This window comes from Schistocerca piceifrons, chromosome 6 (assembly GCF_021461385.2).
Source record: "Schistocerca piceifrons isolate TAMUIC-IGC-003096 chromosome 6, iqSchPice1.1, whole genome shotgun sequence".
Taxonomy (NCBI): Eukaryota; Metazoa; Arthropoda; class Insecta; order Orthoptera; family Acrididae; genus Schistocerca; species Schistocerca piceifrons.
This window is the reverse complement of record NC_060143.1, coordinates 412,421,363-412,446,193: the sequence shown is the minus strand read 5'-3', so window position 1 is coordinate 412,446,193 and position 24,831 is coordinate 412,421,363. Positions and strand designations below refer to the sequence as shown.

At 38.9% G+C, this 24,831-nt stretch overlaps 1 protein-coding gene across 1 annotated transcript in view; it reads right to left on the bottom strand.

Annotated features, from left to right (window-relative positions):
• Nucleotides 1–233: 233 nt before the first annotated feature.
• Nucleotides 234–24,831, bottom strand: part of LOC124802440 (serine/threonine-protein kinase grp) — a 91,156-nt gene continuing 66,558 nt past the window's right edge. Inside the window, exons 9-11 of the mRNA XM_047263224.1 lie at nt 18,824–19,092; nt 6,778–6,909; nt 234–764 (exon numbers count right to left, since the gene is read on the bottom strand). Coding sequence (XP_047119180.1) covers nt 546–764; nt 6,778–6,909; nt 18,824–19,092 — 620 coding nt within the window. The 3' untranslated portion in view covers nt 234–545. The remainder of the gene's footprint in view (nt 765–6,777; nt 6,910–18,823; nt 19,093–24,831) is intronic.

Genomic DNA, 24,831 nt, shown 5'->3' with positions numbered 1-24,831 from the left:
TAATCCATTTGATAGGCTACTTGTCAAACATTTGAGTCTCCTACAACTAATAAGTACAGTGGTACATATTTTGTGAACACTTTCAGAGGAAGCTTCTAAGTGAACATTACAACAATGCACATCTGATGAGATCGGATGAATTACTGAAATTAATGAAACTAAGAATTGTTTAACATATGCTAGATTAAAACCACATATGTTTAAGGTGTGACAATTTAACAATCCAAAAGATAAAAATTGTATTAAAACTTTATTACAAAATTGTGATTACAAAAATAACATTCAGTCTTTAATTCTACAAAGTTTTTACAGAAAATGTCACTGGTTAACAAAATTGCAGTAAGCAAAGCTTAAAATATTCTGACAATACTGTACAAAAAATTATATATTTTATAAAATTCAGAAATCACATGCACTGTGCAGTTATACAATTTGCAAAAATTATCACAGTTTCTAAAAACCTGCAGATGGCTGACATTTACAAATAACTTACTTTTCCCACTTGGATACAAGAGGGGGAACAGTTTACATACACACATCACACTTTAAGGAACTGTGTTTGTAGCAATTGCAATTGGCCACATAACGGGCCCCTTAATAATTATATCCTCAAGGCATTCTTTCAACTTAATGAAAGTTTTCTTGAACTCTAGGCCACAACCTTTTGAAAGCCTGAAATCCAAAAGTGTATTACCGTCCATCACCATCACATTTGCTTTGAAAACAAGCTGCATCTTTCTCTTGTCAACAGTTGTTATGGTCACCTGACAACAAAAAGACAGATGCAAGAAAAAATTGTACAAGAGGAAATAGAAATTACCAAATGTTTAAGCCCAACAACTGCCTGCTTAACATTTGTGCTTTCATTCAAACAGAAGGCAGTACACTGACATGAAAATCTATAAAATTAACTGAATCCTTAAGAGGTGGACTATACAGAGCTGCTATAAATGAATCTTTTGTTTACAAAGCTCTATTTTCCAAGTCATTACATACACAAATATGATTGATGCCAGATTAGAACCATAAAATCCATCAAAGTTTGCATTTTGCACTGTGCAAGTGTTCTAAGAGTGCCTCTTTGGTAACATGCAACACATTAAAGCAGTAAAACCAAATGTGCACTTTCAGTCAAACATAATGTGTAAGCATTACAATACACAACTTGACACTGTGTGATACGTTTTGAAACTCTTCACGGTGGACTGTTTCTGTCATTTCACTCTTGGTGTATCAATGAATCAGTGGCATCATCAACATCACAGTCACTCATTTTAACTTAACAAATTACTTTAAAAGCTCTAAAATTTCCTCTTCACGAAGAACTATGCATGAAGAACTACAGTTGAATCTAATTTGTGTGTGTATCAAGGGGGGTGGGGGTGGGGGGGGGGGTGGGGGGGGTGGGAACACTACTTTTAACTCAGAATTACTTAGAAGTCAGATATAGATACAGTAATACCGGTCATATTTTTCACACATTTAAACTCTGCGAACAGTGGAGACAGTACACTATTAAAAGAAAAAAACAATATTATTTGATCCTACTTTAAAGAAAGTAGATACTTATTGCAATTTGGCACTTTGCAATGTACAAACAACAAAGATACCGCATTAAAGAAAAAATACGGTTACGGTATCTGTAACTTGATCCTGCTTCAAAGAAATCAGATAATTTGGCTTTTTCCACTTTCTGTGCATTAAGTGCACACATCTCATTTTGCTAACTTATTACCAAATACCGTATTTACTCGAATCTAAGCCGCACCTGAAAAATGAGACTCGAAATCACGGGAAAAAAAAAAATCCCAAATCTAAGCCGCCCATGAAATTTGAGACTCTAAATTCAAGGGGAGAGTAAAGTTTTAGGCCGCATCTCCAAATCGAAACAAAGTTGGTCCATTGCAATATGAGAGACAAATTAGGTCGAATGAATGACGATACACCTACAGTAGTTTGGTTCGAGTCGTAAGCTTAGCAGTAAAGCTTTACCAGGTAGCCATTGCTATGCGTCAGGCGCTCCATCCGTATTTATACGGGTACCCTTCCTTTTTCACGTGCTTCGTCTGGTTTGAATTGATTGATTATTTTTCTTTGATCTGATAAGCGCAGTTTTCTTTGTTATAGGTGTTTACGTCACTCTAAGCTGAAAATGCATTACTGTACTGTGTCATGCATTGTTTGTCGCATTCTGATAGTGCGTGTTTATGGCCTGTCGCCGCTCGTGGCATGGCTTGCTTTTGTGCGTGCTACCGCAGCTTACAATTAAAAAAAAGAGAGAGGAATTGTCTCATTAGCGAAACAATGGCAGGAGACTGCTATTTGTTGTTACTTACACTGCTGCTTTCTTTGGTAATAATCCAACAAGAACCAAATAAATAGATTGCGTATGATAGAAGATGTTCTGAACAAGAATTTAGCGAAAAAATTCATCCGTTTGGAAATCTTTGCAGGCGCCTCTTTAGTACATTACATTCTGCACAGAAATTAGAGTCATCTTAGATTTAAAAATCTAGTCAATTGCCGTGCTTCATTTCTGACTGTATCACTGTTAAGCATAAGAATAATACGAATATAAACATGACATGATATGTATATTCTTCCGCATTTGCTGTTGTCCCACTCTAGTTTCGTAGTTTATTAGGCAGACAGGATTTAAATGAGATAGCAGCAAACACGAAACAATACATGGCAAAATGTTTATATTCGTATTATTCTTATGTGGACGAGAATACTGCATGTGATTCACAATTTATAAAAGTTCCTATTAGCAACCATCTCGTCTCACAGATAGGAAAAAATCCAGAATGTAGAGTTGGCCATATTGACAAAGATCCCAAACAGTCTTTCCAGTCGGGTTTTCGTAGTACACTGAAATGCTGCTACATTTGAAGATGAACAATACGGAATTTGTATTTACTTCGTTGTATAATGTATGAAAATGCAGTGGTCGAAACTCGGGGCGGAGAAAAAAGCTCGCCTTCCACTTCTTTTTTTAAATTTATTTACTGACGCAGAGGTTTTAGCGCCAGTATTTATCTTTGTGCCTACAAAGCATGCCTGTGTAGCGCTACCTATATTCGACGGCAGAAATAAGTTATGGCGACACTCACCAACATTTTTCAGAACTTCCGCTTGCTTTGCACTCGATTCTAAGCCGCAGGCGGTTTTTTGGATTACAAAAACCGGAAAAGAAGTGCGGCTTAGATTCGAGTAAATATGGTTCAGTGCTTTTTCACCACAACTCTTTACACCAATGGAACAGCTGCAGACAACAACAGCACTTAGCAAAATTGGCGCATTTGGGGAACAGAAAATTCACATTTTGCAATTGAGAAGTCTCTTCACCCTCAAAAGGTGTGTGTGTAGTGTGCAATGTCCAGTCACGAAGAAAACTGGTGCAATATTCCTTGATAGCATGGTGACTACCGAACAGTATGTGAATGTTTTGGAATATGATTTCATCCCCATTATCCGAAATGATCCTGATTTTGACAAGATGTGGTTCGTGCAAGATGAAGTCTGACCCCATTGAAGCAGGAGAATGATGTCCTGCAGGAGGACTTTGGGGACCACATTCTAGCTCTGGAGTACCAACAGGCCACTGGCACGGGCCTTGATTGGCTGCCTTATTCTCCAGATCTGAAAACATACGGCTCCCTTGTGTGGGGCTATATTAAAGACAAAGTGTACAGCAATAACCCCAAAACCATTGTCGAGTTGAAAACAGCCAGTCAGGAGGTCACCAACAGCATGGATGTTCTGTCACTTTAGTGTGTCATCCACAATTTCTGCTATTCGTCTGCGCCGCATCATCGCCAATGATGGCAAAAATATCGAACATGTCATAACCTAAATCTGAACATCTGCAGCGATGTTTGCGTGCTGAATAAAATGTGTACACACCATATTTAGTAACCAATTTACTTTTTTTCATATAGTTCAATAAATGTCATCCTGAATGATAATTTTCAAGCACAAGGTAATGCCAAAACATTTAAAAATACTGCTAGGTGGTGGTCACATGCATGACAAGAGTTGGACGGATGAGGCTGGTATGAAATTATGGATTAACAGAGTGTGGGAGAGAAGGAAAGGTTCTTTACTGAAGAAGAGTTCTCTTCTTGTGCTAGATCAGTTTAGTAGGCATTTGAAAAAAAAAATCTGAAAGAGAAATTGAGATGGAAATACAGAGCATCCTGTTATTCTGGAGGACTGACTTCACAACTGCAACCTCTTGATGTCTCGACAACCATTTAAAGTGTATATGAGAGAGGACTGGAACAATTGGAAGATGGATGAAATTAAACATGAATTCATGCCGAAGTGAGCTTTAAAACTACATAGAATTAAACAAGTGTGTCAGTAGATAGAACAGTAATGGCCTAGACAGAGAGAAGTGCAGTGTACGTAACAGTCTCAACAGAAGTGAAGACCACCTTATATATGAAGAGAACAACAATGACGGAGGAGGAGGAGGAGGAGGAGGAGGAGGAGGAGGAGGAAGAAGAAGAAGAAGAAGAAGAAGAAGAAGCTCTGATGATTTTTCACAATTTTGAAAGTCAGTTCGGTTTTATAAACAAAGAATTTTTTAAAAATTTAGCTTTGCAATCCAATAATAAAAATGGTAAAAATATTACTTTAAAATTTTTACTGACAAAACTTAACACATGAAAAAGAATTACGCTGAACAGAGTTACATGTATGCTTGGTTCAATTGTAGGCATTTCGTGCCTAGAAACTTTAATGTATTCATTGCAACCTCTCTCTGAACATAACCGCTACAGTTCGACACTTCAGTTAATACAGGATTCCCTAGGACAGCAGTACTATGCAGCACTGATGCCTAGTACAGTAATATCTGAGAATGGAACACGCAAGATCTACGAAAAATTGTGCCAAATGAGGCTTGGCATTGGAGAAGATAATGAAACCTTCAATGCTGAAAACCTCTTGCTGCTGTGGTGGAAAGGGTTAGGAACAGTGCCCCATTATCTTCACCACTTTGCCCAATTCAGTGTTGCAGAAGTTCCTCGTTTAGGTGGCAACAAACATTGACACTACAATGAGAGGGGTGGGGGGTGCCTCATCTTGTTGAAAGATGAAATTCTCGGAACAGTCAGTTGTGGAAACCACCACAGCAACATTGCAAGATAAGAGGTACCCATCAAAAATCGTCTCACAGAAAAAAAGGCCCATACAGCTTCGCCTGTGACATTGCATAGGGAAGACCAACATTCTGTGAATACGGTTTATGTGGTACAATTTCGTATCCATTTTCAGATACCAACACTTACAAATCATGGTGGTAACTTTTCCAGATAAATGGAAGGATGATTCGTCACTGGATATCAGCTTGGATGCAAAATGATCATCCTAATGCAAAACTAAATGTGCCACCAGCCATAATCAACCAATTTTAGTTGTTACATGAGGTGCAGTATGTACCGTTTGAAATCTTACAGCCACTGCAAAATCTTCCCTTCAGTTTCCTATGGCATTCCAAGTTTGTGGTTTGCACAGACAGTACCTTTTTTTTTTAACCATGTACTAAGCTTACCCTCAACCTCTCCACAGTTGCATCTGGAGCACTTATTGACAAGTACTTTTCAGTTTACTGAGACAACCAGTGTCCCTAAATTGTTGATTCCAATGCAGGAGTTCCCCCCCCCCCCCCCCCCCCCCCCGTGATTCTTTTGTATGCATCTCACATATTCCAATACAAAGTTCTTTCCTAGCTTAAATGCCATTTTTATCAAGGCACTGCAGTCTTTAAACCCAGCTAGTGGACACAATGCAAACTGTGGGTTTACTGTTCTATTCCTGCATCAGACAAATGCAAACACACAATATTTTGGGAATTAAACAACTCTGAAAACAAATGACTCATTTATAGTAGCCCTTTATTATGAAAAATAGTCCCAAAATATAACTCAATCTTAGTAGCATTCTATGGTCATCCAAACATTGCTTTCAAATTCAGATCTTTTAAAACCATACACAATATGAGATTAAGAGCTAACAATCAAGTCTTTTAGTATTTTGAAAGTAGTAGTTGCTTACACACACAGAATCTCCTCAGCATTAATGAGCTTAAGTGTACTCTGTGCCTGAAAATCCCCCCCCCCCCCCCTCTCTCTCTCCCCCAACAGGATGGCTACCATGCTGGGTTTTAAATGTAATGCAACAACAGGAACGAAGGGTGTCAGAGTGGAAGAGCACAGAGCCAGAACATACACCACAGTGAGCACTTCTGTAAAGTTTATGGCAGGTCAAACCAAACAATGGGGACCATATAATCAATAATGGAAGGTGAAGATAGTGCCGGGAGTGAAACTAGAAATCAAGACCAAAATTGTGAGCAAAGTCCCAGCAAAAAAGGCATCAAAAGGATCATCCAACAGAAAGTCAAACTGAGGCAGAGAAAGCCCGAATGAGGTTTGCAGAAGAAAGACTAAGCAATGGTGCAGAGGCTGGAGCCTCGTGGTAGCCAAGCATGTACCCACTAAAGACTGGCAAGCCCCCTAGCGGGTCACTGATAGTAATTATGTAACCGCATAATTGCAGCGCTTCCCTCCTTCACTGCCCAATCATCTTACTCCATACTTCATTAATTTAATTTCTGTGTATTTGTCCCTCACCCATAGCACATACTCTAGATTTTACAGGCCCAACAAAACCTTTCACCACTGAAGTTAAATTTTTGTTATTTTAAATTGATCATTTTTATCTACATATCATAAATTTAAATGAAAAATAGTGTTAAGTGATAATTACCACTCTTGTTGTTGCAATCTTCCATGAAAAACCAATTTTATCCAACAAATCACATAATCGACGCAGACTATCTTCACAGTTTGTTGTAACAAAAAAGCGTGTCATACGCCTCACCAACTTCTGGAAGGGGTTCTGTGGAAAAATAAAATATTTTTAAAATTTCATCATATTTGAAAAAACTTGTGCATAAATACTCAACTTCTTTGTCACACAGACAAATTTTCTTCCATGAAGAATAAGAGACTACCTTCCAAACAATTTAAAATATTTCTAGGCATGACTACACTAGTGTCTGCAATTAATGTACACATGGTTAAAAGAAAAAGTATTGCCCAATTGGCATTTAAGGTTGTCTACATGTACAAGGAAAAAAAATCCTGGAAATTTCCCAGATTTCCCATTTAAAAATACACTTTCTCTGTATTACGTGACAATATACTTTCTCTTGGAACTATAAAATTTGTATATTCTTAGAATGGTAAAAGTTTTCTGCAGTGGTGTAGAACTTCCAGGCACTTTAGGAAATTAAACTCAGGTGGAATGGAGAAGGAGGTGGGGGGAGGTCCACACAATGCATTTTGGAAAGATTTTTGATGGAGCAACATGTAGACAGCGTATTTTCGTACTACATAAGTGTAAATACGAATTTCACCAAAGAGCACACTAGTTTCCGAAGCACTAAAAATTGAGATTGTGATGAGCTTTTCTCAGGCAATCTTAGCTCACGTCAGGTTATCTCACCAGCAAATATTTAAGAGCATAGGACGCTTTACGTAGTCAGCCAATAGCAACATCATTTAAGTAGTGCTAACACAAAAATAGCGAAGTCAGGGTGTATACGTGGACAAGGGAAAAAAATGCCGGATTTTTCGCGGATCTCCCGGTTAAAAATACACTTCTTCCGTGTTAAGTGACAATACTTTTCGAAGGAACTATAAAATTTATCAATGGTTTGAATGGTTATGGTTTTATACGGGCAGCTTAGAATTTCTCGGCACTTTAGAAAATGAAACTGGGGGAGTGGGGTGGGGTGGGGGTGGGGGGGTCACAGCAACATATACGCTGCATATTTTCACATTACCAAAGTATGAATTCGAATCCCACCAAACACCACATTTTACTTTCCAAAGCATTGAAATCGAGGTTGCGATCTGCTTTTGTAAGCCAGTTATAGCTCATGTCATGTGATCTCGTCGGCCAATGACAGCGGATATTCAGAGCATAGGAAACGTGATGCAGTCAGCCAGTAGCAACTTCAGTGTTAAGTAGTGCGCACGCACGCAGAGAGAGAGAGAGAGAGAGAGAGAGAGAGAGAGAGAGAGAGAGAGAGAGAGAGAGAGGAAAAGTTAATGACTTAAGTTAATATACATAGTGTTGCTACAAGAAAAGCAAAGCTTTCATATGTAATATTTGTCTTGAAGATTAATAAGCTAAAAGAGAAGCTCAGCTTTCACACATGTAGAACGTTTTTGCACGGTTTACATTTTAAGATATACATCACACAAACGTGCTAGTACAATTTTTAATACTGACATAAATCTCTCTATCTTCTGGGATCGAACTACTTCTAAATGGCTTGTCATCAAAAAGTTGGTTTTTAAATGAGAGTCAAACACATTGTGATTTAAGAAATTCATCGTACATTCCTGCACATAGTTCAGCTTGTGTAAACGGAAATTTACTTTGAAAATAATGCTTTTCATACCACAATTTGCAAATTTTTCCCGCAACCTGTTAGAAATAGATTTGTTACAGCAGTTGCCAGAGAGGCATCACTGCTTGCACAGCTACGATGACATAGGAAGCCCGTATGTTCGTATGTGTAAAACATTAAAATATCTTACATTATGTCATAAGAAACACGACATCAGAGCATACACCTAGAGTGTCTGAATTTCTTGAACCATACTGAAATGAATAATTTGCCTTAAGGTGCACAATCGTATGTCCAGATTCCCAACGAAGTTGGCCAAGATCTGATATTAAGCTTTTCAGTGTGGTTTTCGGGATGAAAATCATTCTGGAGTGCCAGTACCGGATTATCTGACGCTTGGTTCTTTATTATGGCATAATGCCATATGTGCTAGAAGATGGAAATGTGCACTTGAAATGCAGCGAACAGTTGAAATTAGACATAGCGGAATTAAACACTTCGTTTCAAACAAACTGGCTGCCTCAGAGGAAAAGGTAAATAAAAGCCGAATTTCTTTAGCAAAGCGACAAAAATAACTTCATTGTCCTGTAAGGCGATTAATGCTCGACTGTCAGAAAGCTGGAAATAAAATCAAATCTGAAACTAATAATATATTTTGGCCTTCCATAACCATGTGAATGTATTGTAATTCACTTTTTTCCATTTGACGTGAGAGCAGTAAACAAAGAGGAAACAGCAAAATCACACAATGTAAACACAGATCACGTGGAAGACAGTCGCGCCCCCCCCCCCCCCCCCCCCATAACTCAGATTGCTCTGCGCATCAGCCACAGGTCTACAATATTTTGAACCGAGACAATTCTAGATGGTGGCACCCCCCCTCCTAGAGCGTTTGAGACAGAACGCCAAAAAAACCTTTCCAAAATATGTTCAATTTGTAGCGCACATCTTTCTGAAAAGTCTGACACAAAAAACTTATAACTTCGAAGAAATGTAAGACGTGTTACTTGGTGCCAATGTGCAGTGACACGCCTCTCCACACAGCATTCTTCTACCGAATGTCACTGTACTTCGCACTGTGGAACTCAAATGCGTATATTTTGCAATGGATGCCATCATACTATATTGGAAATTAAAATGTCCTGTGGTATCTCTCTTGCTCCCAGTAGGGCGGGGTTTGACATCCTGCCCCCCCCCTCCCACCCTTCTAAAACAAAAAACTCGCAATTAATACTATATGGGATCATTTGTGACCAGAAGAACAAGAGCTCTTCAGAAAATTTGGGCTCTCCATTGCATATTACCTAATAACTTGCTGTTCTGTGTGACATCAAATGAAATATAGGACACTTAAAACCAGCTTGGACAAGAGACAAGCAAGACGGTACACATTTCTTCAATCATTAGGTCCAAGCGTTTTTTCCTCTCTAATCTCGCTACAGCTCTGCACGGTGTGCTTTCCTTTCCGCGAAAGAATCTATTACCTCATCAAAATTCGTGAAATGTTTTGCTACATGAAAAATTGAAATGTCGTCGTCTAATACTGAAAAAGCTGCTAATACAAATAATAACCAAGAGCGATGTGGCTTCTCGATCTGATTACGTCTATTTTGTCACTGTCTACTCGATAAAAGAAAACACACCTTTCCAATATTGCAGCAATTGTAACACACACACCAGCAAATGAAACTGTTTTGGTAATAACGGTAATTTTTTTAATACGACAATATAATTGTGAAGTACCAATGTGAAATGCCTATTTGGCCTACTACAAGCAAAAGGCTTTATGTTAGGGAATAGTTTCACATTTCATTCATACGCTCCATCTTCTCAAGCACGATATCAAAAAGTAGTAGTACGAAATTTTTGTATAAATTTGGAATATTCTTCCACAATTTGTGTGATGTCCCCAGTTCTTCTTCTTTCTCGTTCTAACAATCTTCTAATCACTAATTCTGTAATTATTCCTACCATTGTCAAAGCTCATTCTCCAGTTATCTCTACTAACCCTGCCAAAATCACTGGTTTAGTTATCCTGCGATTATTCTCCGGTTAGGCGTTATTACGTGTTCGTACAATGCATTTTCTGCACTACTCTCAGAATAGAACTTAAGCACAACTTTCCCTTTGTAGCGTTGCGATCTGGCCAAAAATTCTGTCAAAATTTCATTTTCTTGGATACACCAAGAAGATAATACGTAATCTTTCTTACCTGTTAGTCGTTTACTTCCACTAGGGTAGTCTGAATCTATGGACTTCGCTAGTAATTATGACAACGCTAATCATCTGCATACCGAATAAATCACATAAACAAACTGCATTCATCAGTTCTGCTTCATTCCTCTCAGCTCTTATAGCCCTGTCCCCTTTTGTCTGTGGAAAGTTTATTTCTAGATGCGATGAGGATTCCCCTAGCAGAGAGATCACGTACACTACACACGCATTCAAAAATTAACTTATGATTCATTCAGAAATCAACTTGGAATGTGTTCAAAAACTAACTGGGATGCGTCTCAAACTTATTTGAATAACTGATTGACCGACGTGTGCTAGGTGCTTTGTGAAACGTTTTTTTTCCCTCAAGAATACGAATTTGTCTCCCTCATTACTGAAATTGCTGTCCGGTTCAGATACCCCGGTTTGCTGCTTACACAGCCAACAGCGACATTTCTGTAGCCAGAAGTGGGAGAAGGTACTAGTCATATGCGACTGAACTGCGCATGATCCCGCTCGTAACTGCTTAAGTGAATCTAATGTAAACGGTTCTGATGTCACGCTCATCGGAAGTAATTTGTTGTTACTAAGCATTGCATAATCTTCCTAAGACCTTTGACACACTTTGCTGCTGGTAGACGCTTGTATGAGCATTGTTCTTTTATATGGTGCATTTCCTTTGCAATTTAAATTTTATTCTCTCGTTCATGTTTTGTTGCTGCAGTATTATTCTGCAGAAGTGGGCTACAGTAATATCCTTTATTCAGGGTGTATACGTGGACAAGAAAAAAAATTCCCAGGTTTTTCCCAGTTGAAAATACACTTTTTCCGTGTTAAAAGACAGTATACTTTTCCTCTGCACTGTAAAACTTATCAGTCCTTAGAATGTTTAGGGTTTTCTACACAGACGTAGAATTTGCCGGCGCTTTAGAAAATGAAACCCAGGGGAGGGGGAAACACATTTTGGAAATATCTTTGATGTGCGGCAACATGTACGCTGCATTTCTTCGTTTTACGGAGGTATAAATTCGAATTCCACTAAACACTGCAAGTTACTTTCTGAAGCAATGAAATTGAGATTGCGATGCGCTTTTGTCAGCCAGTCATAGCTCACGTGACGTGATCTCGGCAGCTGATGACAGCAGAGGACACGTAGTGTAGTCAACCAATAGCAAGATCACTCTTAAGTAGCGCGAACACACAAAAAGAAAAGTTAATGGTTTAAATTAATATACATAGTTTTGCTAGAAGACAAACAATGCTTTCACAAATAATATAGGTCTCCAAGATTAATAAGCTGCATGAGAAGCTAAGCTTCCACATATAATGCTGAACATTTTGCGAATGTTACACTTTGTAAGATGCATCACACAAGTGTGCCAGTAAAATTTTTAATAACGACCTAAATGGCTGATCTTCTGGGCTCTAAATTCTTCTAGATGGTCATCCTCAAAGAGTTTATTTTTAAATGAGAGTCAAACACTCTGTGATTAAAGAAATTCATCGTACATTCTTGCACATAGTTCATCTTGCATAAAAGGAACTTTACTTTGAAAGTAACACTTTTCAAACCACCATTCGCGATATTTTCCTGTGAACTGTTAAAAATTTGTTCGTTTCAGCAGTTGCCAGAGAGCGCCAGATAACAGGCGTCACTGCGCCTGCGCAGCTAAGATGACGCAGGAAGCCTGCATGTTCGTACGTGTAAAATATTAAAAGATCTTGCATTATGTCATAAAAGAAACAAGACACCAAAGGATACTTCAGGAGTATCGGAATTTCGTGAACTATACTAAAATGCATAATTCGGCTTAAAGTGCACAAATTTACGTCCGGACTTAGATGTAAATTTTCTTGAGTACCAGTACTGTATTATCTCATGTTTGGTTCTTTATTATGGCACAATGCCATACGAGCTAGAAGATGGAAAACTTGCACTTGAAATGCAGCCAACAGTTAAAACAGGCCAACAGTGTGAAATTAAACACTTTGTTTCAAATAAATTGATTGCCTCAGCACAAAATATTAATAAAAGCCAAATCTCTCTAGCAAATTGACAAAAATAACTTCATTGCTCTGCAAGTTGATTAATGCTTGGCTGTCAGAAAGGTGGAAATAAAACCTGAAACTAACAACATATTACAACATATTTTACCATTCCGTAATTATGCGAATGTTTTTTAATTCATTTGGTAGCTCCCGGCCACAGAAATCCGTTTTGTTTCCATTTAATGTGAGAGCAATAAACGAAGAGGAAACAGCAAAATCACTTAACGTAAACACAGGTCACGTGGAGACTACCCACCTCCCAACTACGACTCAAGGCTGCTCTGTGCATCAGCCCTGGATCTACGATATTTCTGAACTGGAGCAATTTAGTTAGTGGCACCCACCTACACATCTGTAGCCAGAAGAGAAAGGATGCTACTCATAGGCAACTGCTCAAATGAATCAAATGTAAACAGCTCTCATGTCACACTCATCGGATGCAATTTGTTGTTAGGAAGCACTGCATATTCTTTCTGAAGCCTTTGACATACTTTGTGTTGGCAGACACTTTTATGAGCATTGTGTTTTGTTGTTGTGTATGGCGCGTTTCCTTTGCGACTTAAGTTTTATTTTCGTTTTTTCTCTCTCGTACATGTTTTTTGCTGCAGCATTATTCTGCAGGAGCGGGATACACTGATATTCTTGGTTAGAGTATTGGTTCTTACCAATCAAAATCACAAAAATTTAACTGGCAACTAAAACAAGCAAAGTTCCCGAAATTCTAAAAAATTCCTGGGTTTTTCCCACTTTTCTTCCGGACGAAAAAATTCCTGGGTTTTTCCCGGATCATATACACCATGGAAGTTCATGGTTTAAAACAATATACATATCATGTAGCTACACGAAAAGCTAAGCTTTCAAGTATAATATTGGGCTTTTTTTACCCATTAAGATACATGAAACACAAATATGCCATTAAAATTTCAAATTATGACAAATGTCTAATCTTCTGGGCCTGAAAATTTTCTAAGGAGCCGGCCTTCCAAGTGTTAAGTTTCGAATGAGAGTCAAATGCTCTGTGATTTAACATTCATCGTCCATTCTCACATGTTACTTAATTCATCATGTGTAAAAGGAAATTTGCTTTGAAGGTACCCCTTCTCAAACCACCATTCACAATATTTTTCTGTGCCTGTTGGAAAAAGGTTTGCAAGAGCAGTTGTCACAGAGTGCCGTAAGTTACAGCACATGCACAGCTACAGTGACATAAGAAGTCTGTCCTCGGCATTTCGTCTGCTCTTATACCTTTCGTTGTCTTTCTGTTTGGAATTTCTTGTGTAGAGGGGAATTACATAACCATGTGCAGTACTGTGGCATATTGTTCTGAGGAATACAGAGCTACTGTACTTAGAGCAATTATTTTATCATAGCCTATCCAGACAAGGAACTCAAAATTCAAGCAGTCCTTGGCACAATATTCGTTTCAAAATTTGACTTTACAACTTGAAGCCCCTAATATTTTGCTAGACAAAACCCTGTGCTCTGCCCATCTATAATTCACTGAAGAATAGCTGTCTGCCAAAAGACAAAAGCAACACAAATTAAGAAATAACTTCAAGCCTAGAGGCCTCACAGAAGTGTTGAAACAGGTCTTGTGATCAAAAAACAAAGTGTTTCAAAGAAGCCAGATATGTAAAATTCTGCTACATCTTTTCAGTGTAGTTTTTGGCTAGTCAAATTTTTTTTTGGAGAAATATCACTGAATTATGTTTGGTTCTTTATTATGGCATAATGCCACGTGTGCCAGAAGATTAAGACAAACACTAGAAATTCAGTGAACAGTTTAAAGTAGTCAAAAGTGTGGAATGAAACACTTCCTTTCAAATAAACTGATTACCTCTGCTGAGAAGATTAATTGAAGTCAAATTTCGTCCGGAAATCAACAGAAATAACTTCATTGTTCGGCAATGCGATTAATGCTCGATTGTGAATAATGTGGAAGAAAAGTAAGAGCAGGAAACAAACTAATAACATATTTCCATCATCCATTAACAAAATGAATGTATTTTAATTCATCTGATAGCTTCTAGTCACAGAAATGCAATTCATATTCATTTGACGTGAGAGTTGCAAACAAAGAGACAACAGCAAAAATCACAAAACATTAAGCGTGTCACATGGAGACTACTCCCCATCTATCTGACAGCTTATGCATCTAACAGTCATACTTCACATAGCAAGTGGGAGAAGGCACTGCTCATACACGATTTCAGCTCTGTGCATGTGGACGAGCCTGCTGGAAACTAATCTAATCTAAGCAACTGTGACACCATGCTCAATGAAAGCAGTCTTCTGCTAAGTATTGCATAGTATTTGCCTTAAAGCCTTTGACACATGTCGCTTTCGGAAGACGCTTGTGCACACACTGTGTTTTGTTGTTGTAAATGGTGCATTTTCTTTGCAACTTGAGTTTTACATTGGTGTGTCTCTCTCATTTATGTTTTATGGCTGCAGATTATTCTGCAGTAGTAGGCTACAGTAAAATTCAAGTATCTGTTCTTACCGGCCAAAATTACAAAAATTTAACTACAAACTAAAACAATGAAAAATTCCTGGATTTTTCCTGGTTTTCTCCCGGATGAAGAAAATCCTGGGTATTTTCTGGATTTCCCGGGCCTGTAATTCACATCTGAGTAATTAATTATGTACAAAGTGAACTTACACTTAGACTGCACTCTGAGCACATGTACCAAAAGCTGTATTATTGTAAGGAATAAAATCACAGTCACAGGCTTGAGGATAGATATGTGAAGTCATAAAAATGAGCACTTGCATTACGGTGGCTACTTTTAAGCCAATCAAGATGTCTGTAATAGCAAAAAAATAACACTTGGTGAAACCGTAGTCACCAAACAGAAACATCAGAGCCCACTAATTATTACAATATGCCTGAAATTAGTATAAATGGCTGTCAAATAGCAACGATACAGATAGGAAAAGTAAATAAACTTAATTATTTCAAAAGTAATTGTCACCTGTTAATACATTTACTCCACCGTGAGACAAGATGGCCACCACCACCACCACCACCACCACCACCAAGGAAAAACGTTTGCAGTTCCCATGGAAGCAAATGGACCCAACCCACGTTTCCAAGGTTGTTTAGACTAGACTGCAGAAGTTTTACTGGAAAGCCTTTGTACACCTTCCATGCAGTCCCGATCTCTCCCCATATTTTCAGTGCCCTGAAGAAAGACCTTCATGGCCCTCTATTTGATTTGGGCAAACAGGTGCATGCCTGGGTACAATCACAGTTATGTAGGTGCCGCAAACATTTTTCATATAAGCTTTAACTATCTGGTCTCACAACAGGATAAATGTATTAACAGTTATGGCAATTACTTTTGAAATAATAAATAATTTACTTACTTTTTCCCCCTCTTGTTTTCATTTGGCTGCCACTTTTACATTATAAGGCCACTGCCAGTTTGCATATTAAGTTTGGAAACCTTTTGAACATTGTCATAGGCTATGTTTAACATCACAGCTTTCGCTAACACATTTTATGGAAATATTATGGAGAGTTACAGTTCAGCTTTCCCCACATCTGTTGAATGAGGACTGCGAGTGGTCCACAATTTTATGTTTGAATATATTAGTGTATTACATGAAAGGAACATATTATGAAGTTTTATTTTTTAGTCCCCTCCCCATAATTGCAAATTTACTGAGGTGGTTTGAGTGGATGTGGCATACAGTGAAATTTTATACTGAAACTTTGCTATATGCTACAATGGTGCTGATGCACAAAAGCAGTGGGCAGCGCGGTGCACATCTGCAAGTGAATGTTCCTCAAGCTGCTTAGTACCATCATTTAACTATTAGTTTTAACTGGTCTTAATACAACAACTCTGAACAGCTCCAACTATATTTTGATTTGGAAATTGGCGGGAAATGATTAAAGCACTTTGGAGTTAAGACCAGCAATTTAATATGGGGAAATCCATCTGTATTCTCCCAATCAGCGTGATTATTTTTAGCAGATGTAAATCTTTGTTTTTGCATTAACATAAAAATGCATGAGAACTCCGTACTTCCACTAGGAATAACCTACAATTCTATGAAATTTATATACGTGTATGAGCCACCAGACAAATCCACATCCAAAGCTTCTGGACAATGCAAGCATAAAACAGAAAAGTTCGTATTTTCATTATTAGTTTAAAAGCACAACTCAATTTGTTTCTGTCAAAAATAAAGGCGCTAGCATTAATATAACATGATTATTTTACTTTTCCTCGCCAAACTTATTGCGTACTAAACAATGTTTTCAGTTTGATGCACTCCGCTTTATTTGTTAATCATCAGTGCTAATTAATATGAGTTTATTGCCTTTTTCACATATGATGACTGATTCTTTCTTTAACTAGCAAGTATTGAAAAAAGAAATGTTGTATCACTTCCACTGTTTACTTTCAGAAGCCCACTTCTTTAATTGCATTTGGTTTGCTTCAAATTTTTAAAACTTTGTTGTATGAAGTTTTCACACAAACTTTGCTGTGCCTGTGTCACACAGTACAATCAAAAATTAGACTTTAAAAAACTGATGAAAATGAGCAGTGCAAGTAATAGTAAGCTTTGATAACCTGTGTAAAGTAATCTTTCACCGTTTTTCACACACCCACAGGAGAAAATATCTGCAGTTCCCCACCACATTCAAGCTGTTCTTGAAGTGTAACACAAAGAGAGGGGGGGAGAGAGGGGGGTGAGAGGGGGAGTTGAGAAGGGGGGGGAGGAGAGGGGGAGTTGAGAAGGGGGGGAGGAGAGGGGGAGTTGAGAAGGGGGGGGAGGAGAGGGGGAGTTGAGAAGGGGGGGGAGGAGAGGGGGAGTTGAGAAGGGGGGGGAGGAGAGAGGGGGGGAGAGAGGGGGGGAGAGAGGGGGGGGAGAGGGGGGGAGAAGGGGGGAGAGGGGGGGAGAGGGGGGGAGAGGGGGGGAGAGAGGGGGGGAGAGAGGGGGGGGAGAGAGGGGGGGAGAGAGGGGGGGAGAGAGGGGGGGGGAGAGAGGGGGGGAGAGAGGGGGGGGGAGAGAGGGGGGAGAGAGGGGGGGGAGAGAGGGGGGGAGAGAGGGGGGGAGAGAGGGGGGGAGAGAGGGGGGGAGAGAGGGGGGGGAGAGAGGGGGGGGAGAGAGGGGGGGAGAGAGGGGGGGAGAGAGGGGGGGAGAGAGGGGGGGAGAGAGGGGGGGAGAGAGGGGGGGAGAGAGGGGGGGAGAGAGGGGGGGAGAGAGGGGGGAGAGAGGGGGGAGAGAGGGGGGAGAGAGGGGGGAGAGAGGGGGGAGAGAGGGGGGGAGAGAGGGGGGGAGAGAGGGGGGGGGGAGAGGGGGGGGGAGAGAGGGGGGGAGGGGGGGAGGGGGGGGAGAGAGAGGGGGGGGAGAGAGAGGGGGGGAGAGAGAGGGGGGGAGAGAGAGGGGGGGAGAGAGAGGGGGGGAGAGAGAGGGGGGGAGAGAGAGGGGGGGAGAGAGAGGGGGGGAGAGAGAGGGGGGGGAGAGAGGGGGGGAGAGAGAGAATGAATGATACAACAGGAAATAACTTTCCACAGCGTATACACCAGCTATGGACTCAATTTTCTCAGTGTGCAAACTTAAATATGAGTGTACATTTGTAAAATGCCGCGAAATCATACAAATGACCGAATGGTAACAGATTGCTGAACATAATTACACAAAATACAACATAAGCTGCAGGAAATGAAGACTTAATAGGAACAAAAAGAAGCACTTCCACTTTACAAGAATTACTATCCTTGTCCCTCGTACTACATTTTAGCCAAATGAAGAAGGGGGAAGGAACAGGCTATGGACAATTATCCATAACTAGAAGCAATTTGAGGAAACCACAGAAAACCTAAGGCCAAGATGACACAGTGGCAATTTGGAATCTCACCATGTTTTTAATGCGAGTTTAGTATCTTTATTACCGAGTCTCCTTATTCAATACATACAGTTCCAACAAAAATCATAGAAATGCATTCAAACCTCATATTAATGTAAAATATGCTATTACCAGAAATTATTGTACTTATCAACAAGAAACTGTAGAAGTACATTTCTTTCTTTGTATATACTGATAATCTGCTACACATGAAAACACTACCAACACAAGGAGGGAAAAATGAATAAATGTGTTTTGCATACCTGTGTGCCAGATGATTGGGTAGGATTCAGTTGTGAACTAAGCAACAGATCTTCCAAATGTGCTGGCTGTGAAAAGGAAAATGGAATATCATGTTGCACAAGTGGTCCTTGATCAGGGCATTCTCGCTCAAGTCTTGGCTCTGGCTGTGAGTGGCACAAGCGTGCTGCTCCAGATATATCACAGGTTCCATTCAGTGGTGACAAATCTCCACCTGAGCAAATCCTCTTGCTGGTCGCATTTGGGGTTGCCTCATTTGAATGGTACGATTCTAAAAAATTGAGATATTTACAATTTGCAAAAATCTACATATACAGATGTAGTTTTTACTAAAACTTCAATGCAAATACAATGTAAAACTTATAATAAATCTATCTTGCGACTAACAAACATGGCAATTTGTGAACAACAGCTACAAATGTCATTACATCTTGATAAAAATGACAATTTAAATACGAAATCACCACCATGAATCAAAATTAAACCCACATATAAGATAATGTAGTAACTCCTTCACTACTAGGAAAAGAACAACTGTTGAAAATAAGATAGAAATAAAAATGTTCTAAATGAGTAAATTTAGGTCATAACAGAAACAGCTTATCCGTTTTTGTCTGCTGAAAAAGAAGCATTTTCATATATGCATGATGGAGGCAATACCCTAAATTGTGCAACTAAATTGAAACTAAATCTTAGAGAAATTTTCCAGGGTTCTAAATGTCCTGTTACTTTGGGGTTACTTTAATTACGTAAAACTGTCAAAAAGAATAATTACCACCACAAACATAGGGAAAAATGGTTCCAAGAATTTGACTATTAATGTTCACTCTTGCTCATGGTTCAATTCCTTCTTTTCCTCATGCTTCAGTGAAGTGAGAAAATAGGTACACCAATAGAAACTAATAACTACTTCATTGCACTTAGCTAAATGGGAAAAAACAACAATACTTTTTGAAAATTGTTTTTAGGAACATTGCAATAATATGATTGGGTGCAACAATAGTTCTGTGCAAAGAGCCAAGTCAAAGCACAATAAGTTTTTCGCCGTTTACAAGTTTCAAATAGTTAAGTCCTGGGAGAAAGGAAGCAATCAAAAACACTGTTTCACGAAAGATCCAAGATGCGCTATACCTGGTCCAGAATAACAAAGCGATTGCAGCTACAGTGGAGCCTCACACAACAAGCGTAATTCGTTCCAGAATCTTACTCTTAGTGCGAAACACTCGTTAAGCAAAACATTTTATCCCATAAATTAATGTAAAATATGGTAATGTGTTCCATGCAAGAAAAGTACTATAGGTTTTCTCTTGTTATTCTTATACACATTATTCGAAGGGACTTATACACACAGTATTATGTAATTTATTATTCATGATACACAACTAATTATTTTTTTTACATCCTTTGTTTCTGCCGACGCTTCAACATTTGTCAAAAATGAGTCACAGCATTATCATCAAATGAATTTGTAGCGCGTGTAGCCACTGTTTCACTGGGGGTGAAAATTTTTGATGTACAACGCAATTGATTCCCATGGTTTTAGCACTTCTCTCTTATTGAGTCAGTAAGATTGCTGTTACCACTGCCTCCTCCAAACTAGTCTCCACAACTTCCTTCAGTGAAACACACTGCAACTTCATAAGCTCTTCAGTGGTCATTTCTTGGCTGTGATCTTCCACAAGCTTATCAGTATCATCATTGTCCACTTCTAGTCCCATGCTCTTGGCCAGACGCCATCTCATTGACTGCAGGCACTCACAGGTCTCAGAGTCACACACTGGCCAAAGCTTCTTACAAAGGAACCTTCCCATCGCACCCCCCTCAGATTTAGTTATAAGTTGGCACAGGGATAGGCCTTGAAAAACTGAACACAGATCAATCGAGGAAACAGGAAGAAGTTGTGTGGAACTATGAAAAAAATAAGCAAAATATACAAACTGAGTAGTCCATGTGCAAGATAGGCAACATAAAGGAGAGTGTTGGCTGATGAGCGCCGTGGTCTTGTGGTTAGCGTGAGCAGCTGTGGAATGGCAGGTCATTGGTTCAAATCATCTCTCGGATGAAAATTTTAATTTTTTATTTTCAGATAATTATCAAAGTTCAGGCACTCACACATAATCAACTTCGCTCTCCAAAATTCCAGGACATGTTCAGATTTGCTTGGACATATACAGAATTTGACGGTCTACGCACGGAAACATTTGAAAACGTAAAAAACATATGTTTTGACAGAGCACAGGGAAAACTGTGCAACTTTGAAACTGTTGCATTCATTTGATGCAGTTTATGTGACAAACTCTAAGTTTTCATCACTTTTTTTGGAGTGATTATCACATCCACAAGAAAACCTAAATCGGGCAAGGTAGAATAATCTTTTTACCCACTCGCCAAGTGTGCAAGTTATGTGGGTCGACAACATATTCCTGTCATGTGACGCACATGCCGTCACCAGTAACGTAACGAATATATCAGACGTGTTTTCCTGTGGAGGAATCTGTTGACCTATGACCTTGCGATCAAATGTTTTCGGTTCCTATTGGAGAGGCACGTCCTTTCGTCTACTAATCGCACGGTTTTGCGGTGCGGTCGCAAAACACAGACACTAAACTTATTACAGTGAACAGAGACGTCAATGAATGAACGGACAGATCGTAACTTTGCGAAAATGAAAAAAGTAAAATTTACACTCGAGGGAGGATTCGAACCAAGGACCTTTTGTTCCGCAGTTGGTCACTCTAACCACGAGACCACGGCACTCATGAACTAACAATGTCCTTGATGTTGCCTATCTTGCACATGCACTACTCAGTTTGTATATTTTGCTTATTTTTTCATAGTTCCACACAACTACTTCCTGTTTTCTCGATTTATCTGTGTTCAGTTTTTCAAGGCCTATCCACTGTGTCAATTTATAACTAAATCTGAGGGGGATGCGATGGGGAGGTTCCCTTGTTAGAAACAGAAATGTGTTCTGGTAACCTCTTAGCATGACCTTTTGATCATACTGATGCAGGAAATGATGTTTAAGTGATATTCCAAAACTTTCTGACAGTGAGACTGGTAGCTTCTTTCAACTCAAAGCAATTCTCTAAGACAGCTTTAGTGTAGAGCTTCTTGAAGTTAGATATAATCTGCTGGTCCACAGGCTGGAGCAACAGAATGGTGTTGGGAGGTAGAAATTGGATCTTGATGAATTGAAATTCTTCAAGGAGGTGGCCTTGTAGGCCCGGAGAATGGGCAGGAGCATTGTCCGCAAGAAGTATGACAGAGTGGCATATTCATCTCAAGCAAATATTTTTTTCACTGAAGGACCAAATGCTCCACTGATCCTATTACAAAAATGATCATGTGCCACACGAGCCTTGTTGCTGGACCTCCACATCACACTGAACCTGCTCTTCTCAACTTTACACTTCTTAAAGGGTAATAGAATGGTAAACAAGCATGGTTTAATTTTCAAATAGCCACCTGCATTGGCACAAAATATAAGTGTGAGAGTCTTTCATTGGCTTGTGATTGGGCAATGCATTCTGCTGTTTTAGGGTACATTTCGGCATCTTTTCCAGATTAGATCTGTCTCGTCACAATTAAAAACCTGTTGTGGCAGATAACCATCAGAATCTGCAAGCATCTTTAAGTTGCTGATGAAGTTCTCTGCAGCCTTGGTGTAGCAGCTGGCTGCATCGGTGAAGTCACATTGCAACTGTTTTTCATCTATCCATATAAGTAGCAAACTTTTGACATTGTCCAGAATAAGAAACCTTTGTTCAGATACTCTTTGTCACTTCCTTTGAAGCGTCAATCTCCTTAATCGTGTCCCTGTTCTTCAGGATGGTGCAAATAGTGATTTAGACCGATTGTACGTGATGCTAAATCAGCAATGTTCACACTACGTTCGCATTTTACAATCATTTTACATTTCATTTCTAAGACAATTTTCTTTCTCTTATGGTAGTCATCTTGTGGCTTGATCTTCAAGGACATTTCTACAAATGTTATTAAAATTTGCATACAAAAAACACTGTTAGCAAGTTGAGAAAAATGTGTGATCACAAGTTGGAATAAGATGATAGCAGAAAGAGCGCTAAAATTTGCATTATGGGATGTGCTCATTAAGCAAGGTTCCGCTGTACTTAGCATGTCACACCTTCTGTTCTGTTCACCAGTCAACTCTGCTACATCAGGTGTGAGTTGACAGTTGCAGACAATGCTCGAGGCAGATTGCATTCATTTTCATTGTTTCTTAATGCATTGTGTATTTTACACAACAGAATACCATTTAGTAGTTGCAAAAATTGTGCAGAAAAATAATATAACTTACCATTACGCAAAGGAAGCTCAATACTGTGCATTCACAGTAAAAAAAGAGAATTTATACAAGAACAGAAACAACCAGCTGATGATGCCACAATCATTTTCGGTGTGCGAACTAACTTTAAACAATATCATCCCATCCCAAACATGGCTGCCAATTATTGTCTTTTGATTGAGATCTAATTCCAACTTTTTTTTTATAACCTTCTCCAATAGCTCAGTTTGGATAAGCTTGGCACCTCTGATGTGTGTGGGTTATCAATACTTACCAAGTTTGTATCTCCTTAATAACGAACTGTTTGAATTGAAAATGGTGTTGAATCATATTCTTACTTTGTGTCTCATCACTGTTCTAGCTGTTCCTGACTGGCAGCAAAACAGACATGGTATTTACAGCAACATTATTAACTTAACACAAAAGTCAGCCCATATTCTTCATGGTAATCATTCATGAAAGATTTCTCACATTCCATGAACTATATATATAAATTCATGTAACACCTGCCAATGTTAAGAAACTGAAATTGTCTTATGATTATATGACAAGAAATGCGATTAAGCCACAGGGAAAGTTGAACAGAGGCACATAGCACATTTGCAGACAAGATCACAAAATGAAATCTCTAATTTGCAAGTTTTTTTTAATCTATTATAACAGCTGTATTCCATATTAGACACAGCAGAACCTCTATGCACTGTTGGGTATTTCTCTGGTTTAGCTTGGGGCTTATGCCATTAACAATTGAAGTTTTTCACCTGCCTGTATCATTCCCCATCTTTGAACATTTCTGTACTGTCACTATAGTGCCTTCTTATACTACACACACCACTAATGCAATTCACTTCTTCTAGTTGATCATTCAGCTCTATTAAGACACTTAAAAAAATCTGGAGAAATTTATTACATAGATAACAATAACATTATAATATTTCTGAAATGGTGGCAACCTTTGGTACCCTTATACCAAAGGATGCAACAAGCAAAATAAAAGTGCTTCAGTGTGATTAGGAACTACTAACAGCTTTTAACTTTCAACAGGGATATGACTAATGATTTACTAATTCCACACTTTTGAAGCATCAGTAATGTTGACAGCATTGTATTTATTGACAGTTTCTTACCCTTATACCAAACTACACACAATTTGTTATGGCAGTTCCTTGGCTTACCATAAAGGGTGTAACTAAATTCCGTTTACAGACATTTAAGACTTGATGGGGACCAAGACAGTTAAGTTTACAAGAACTCATATACAGAAACTTACTGTTTGCCTGCTACGCACAAAATACCACAACGTGTGTTCAAACTTCCCAAATTTTTGGTGCCATTGACTAGGGTACTACATATGACATTCACAGATCACCTTATGTCACACATACACTACAAGTTTGTTTAGATGCAATTCAGTTCCAGATAATTGTCTGGAAAGTATGAACGTTTGACTAAATTTCACGGGTCGTAACTGATGCTTTTCAAGGCCGGCAGCTGTCACTCATTATTTAAATAATGAAATACTGAAGTAGCAGATTAGATTCAGTTTTTGTTACACAGATCCAAAAAACGAGATGATTACGTACTTTTTCATGCTTATCACAATGTGTTTCAAGTATTTCTCATTGTGAAGTGTAAATATCTACATTAGTATTGTGTGTGGTGTTTGAGTAGGTGCTACTTTGTGCCTCCTCAGTAATGCAG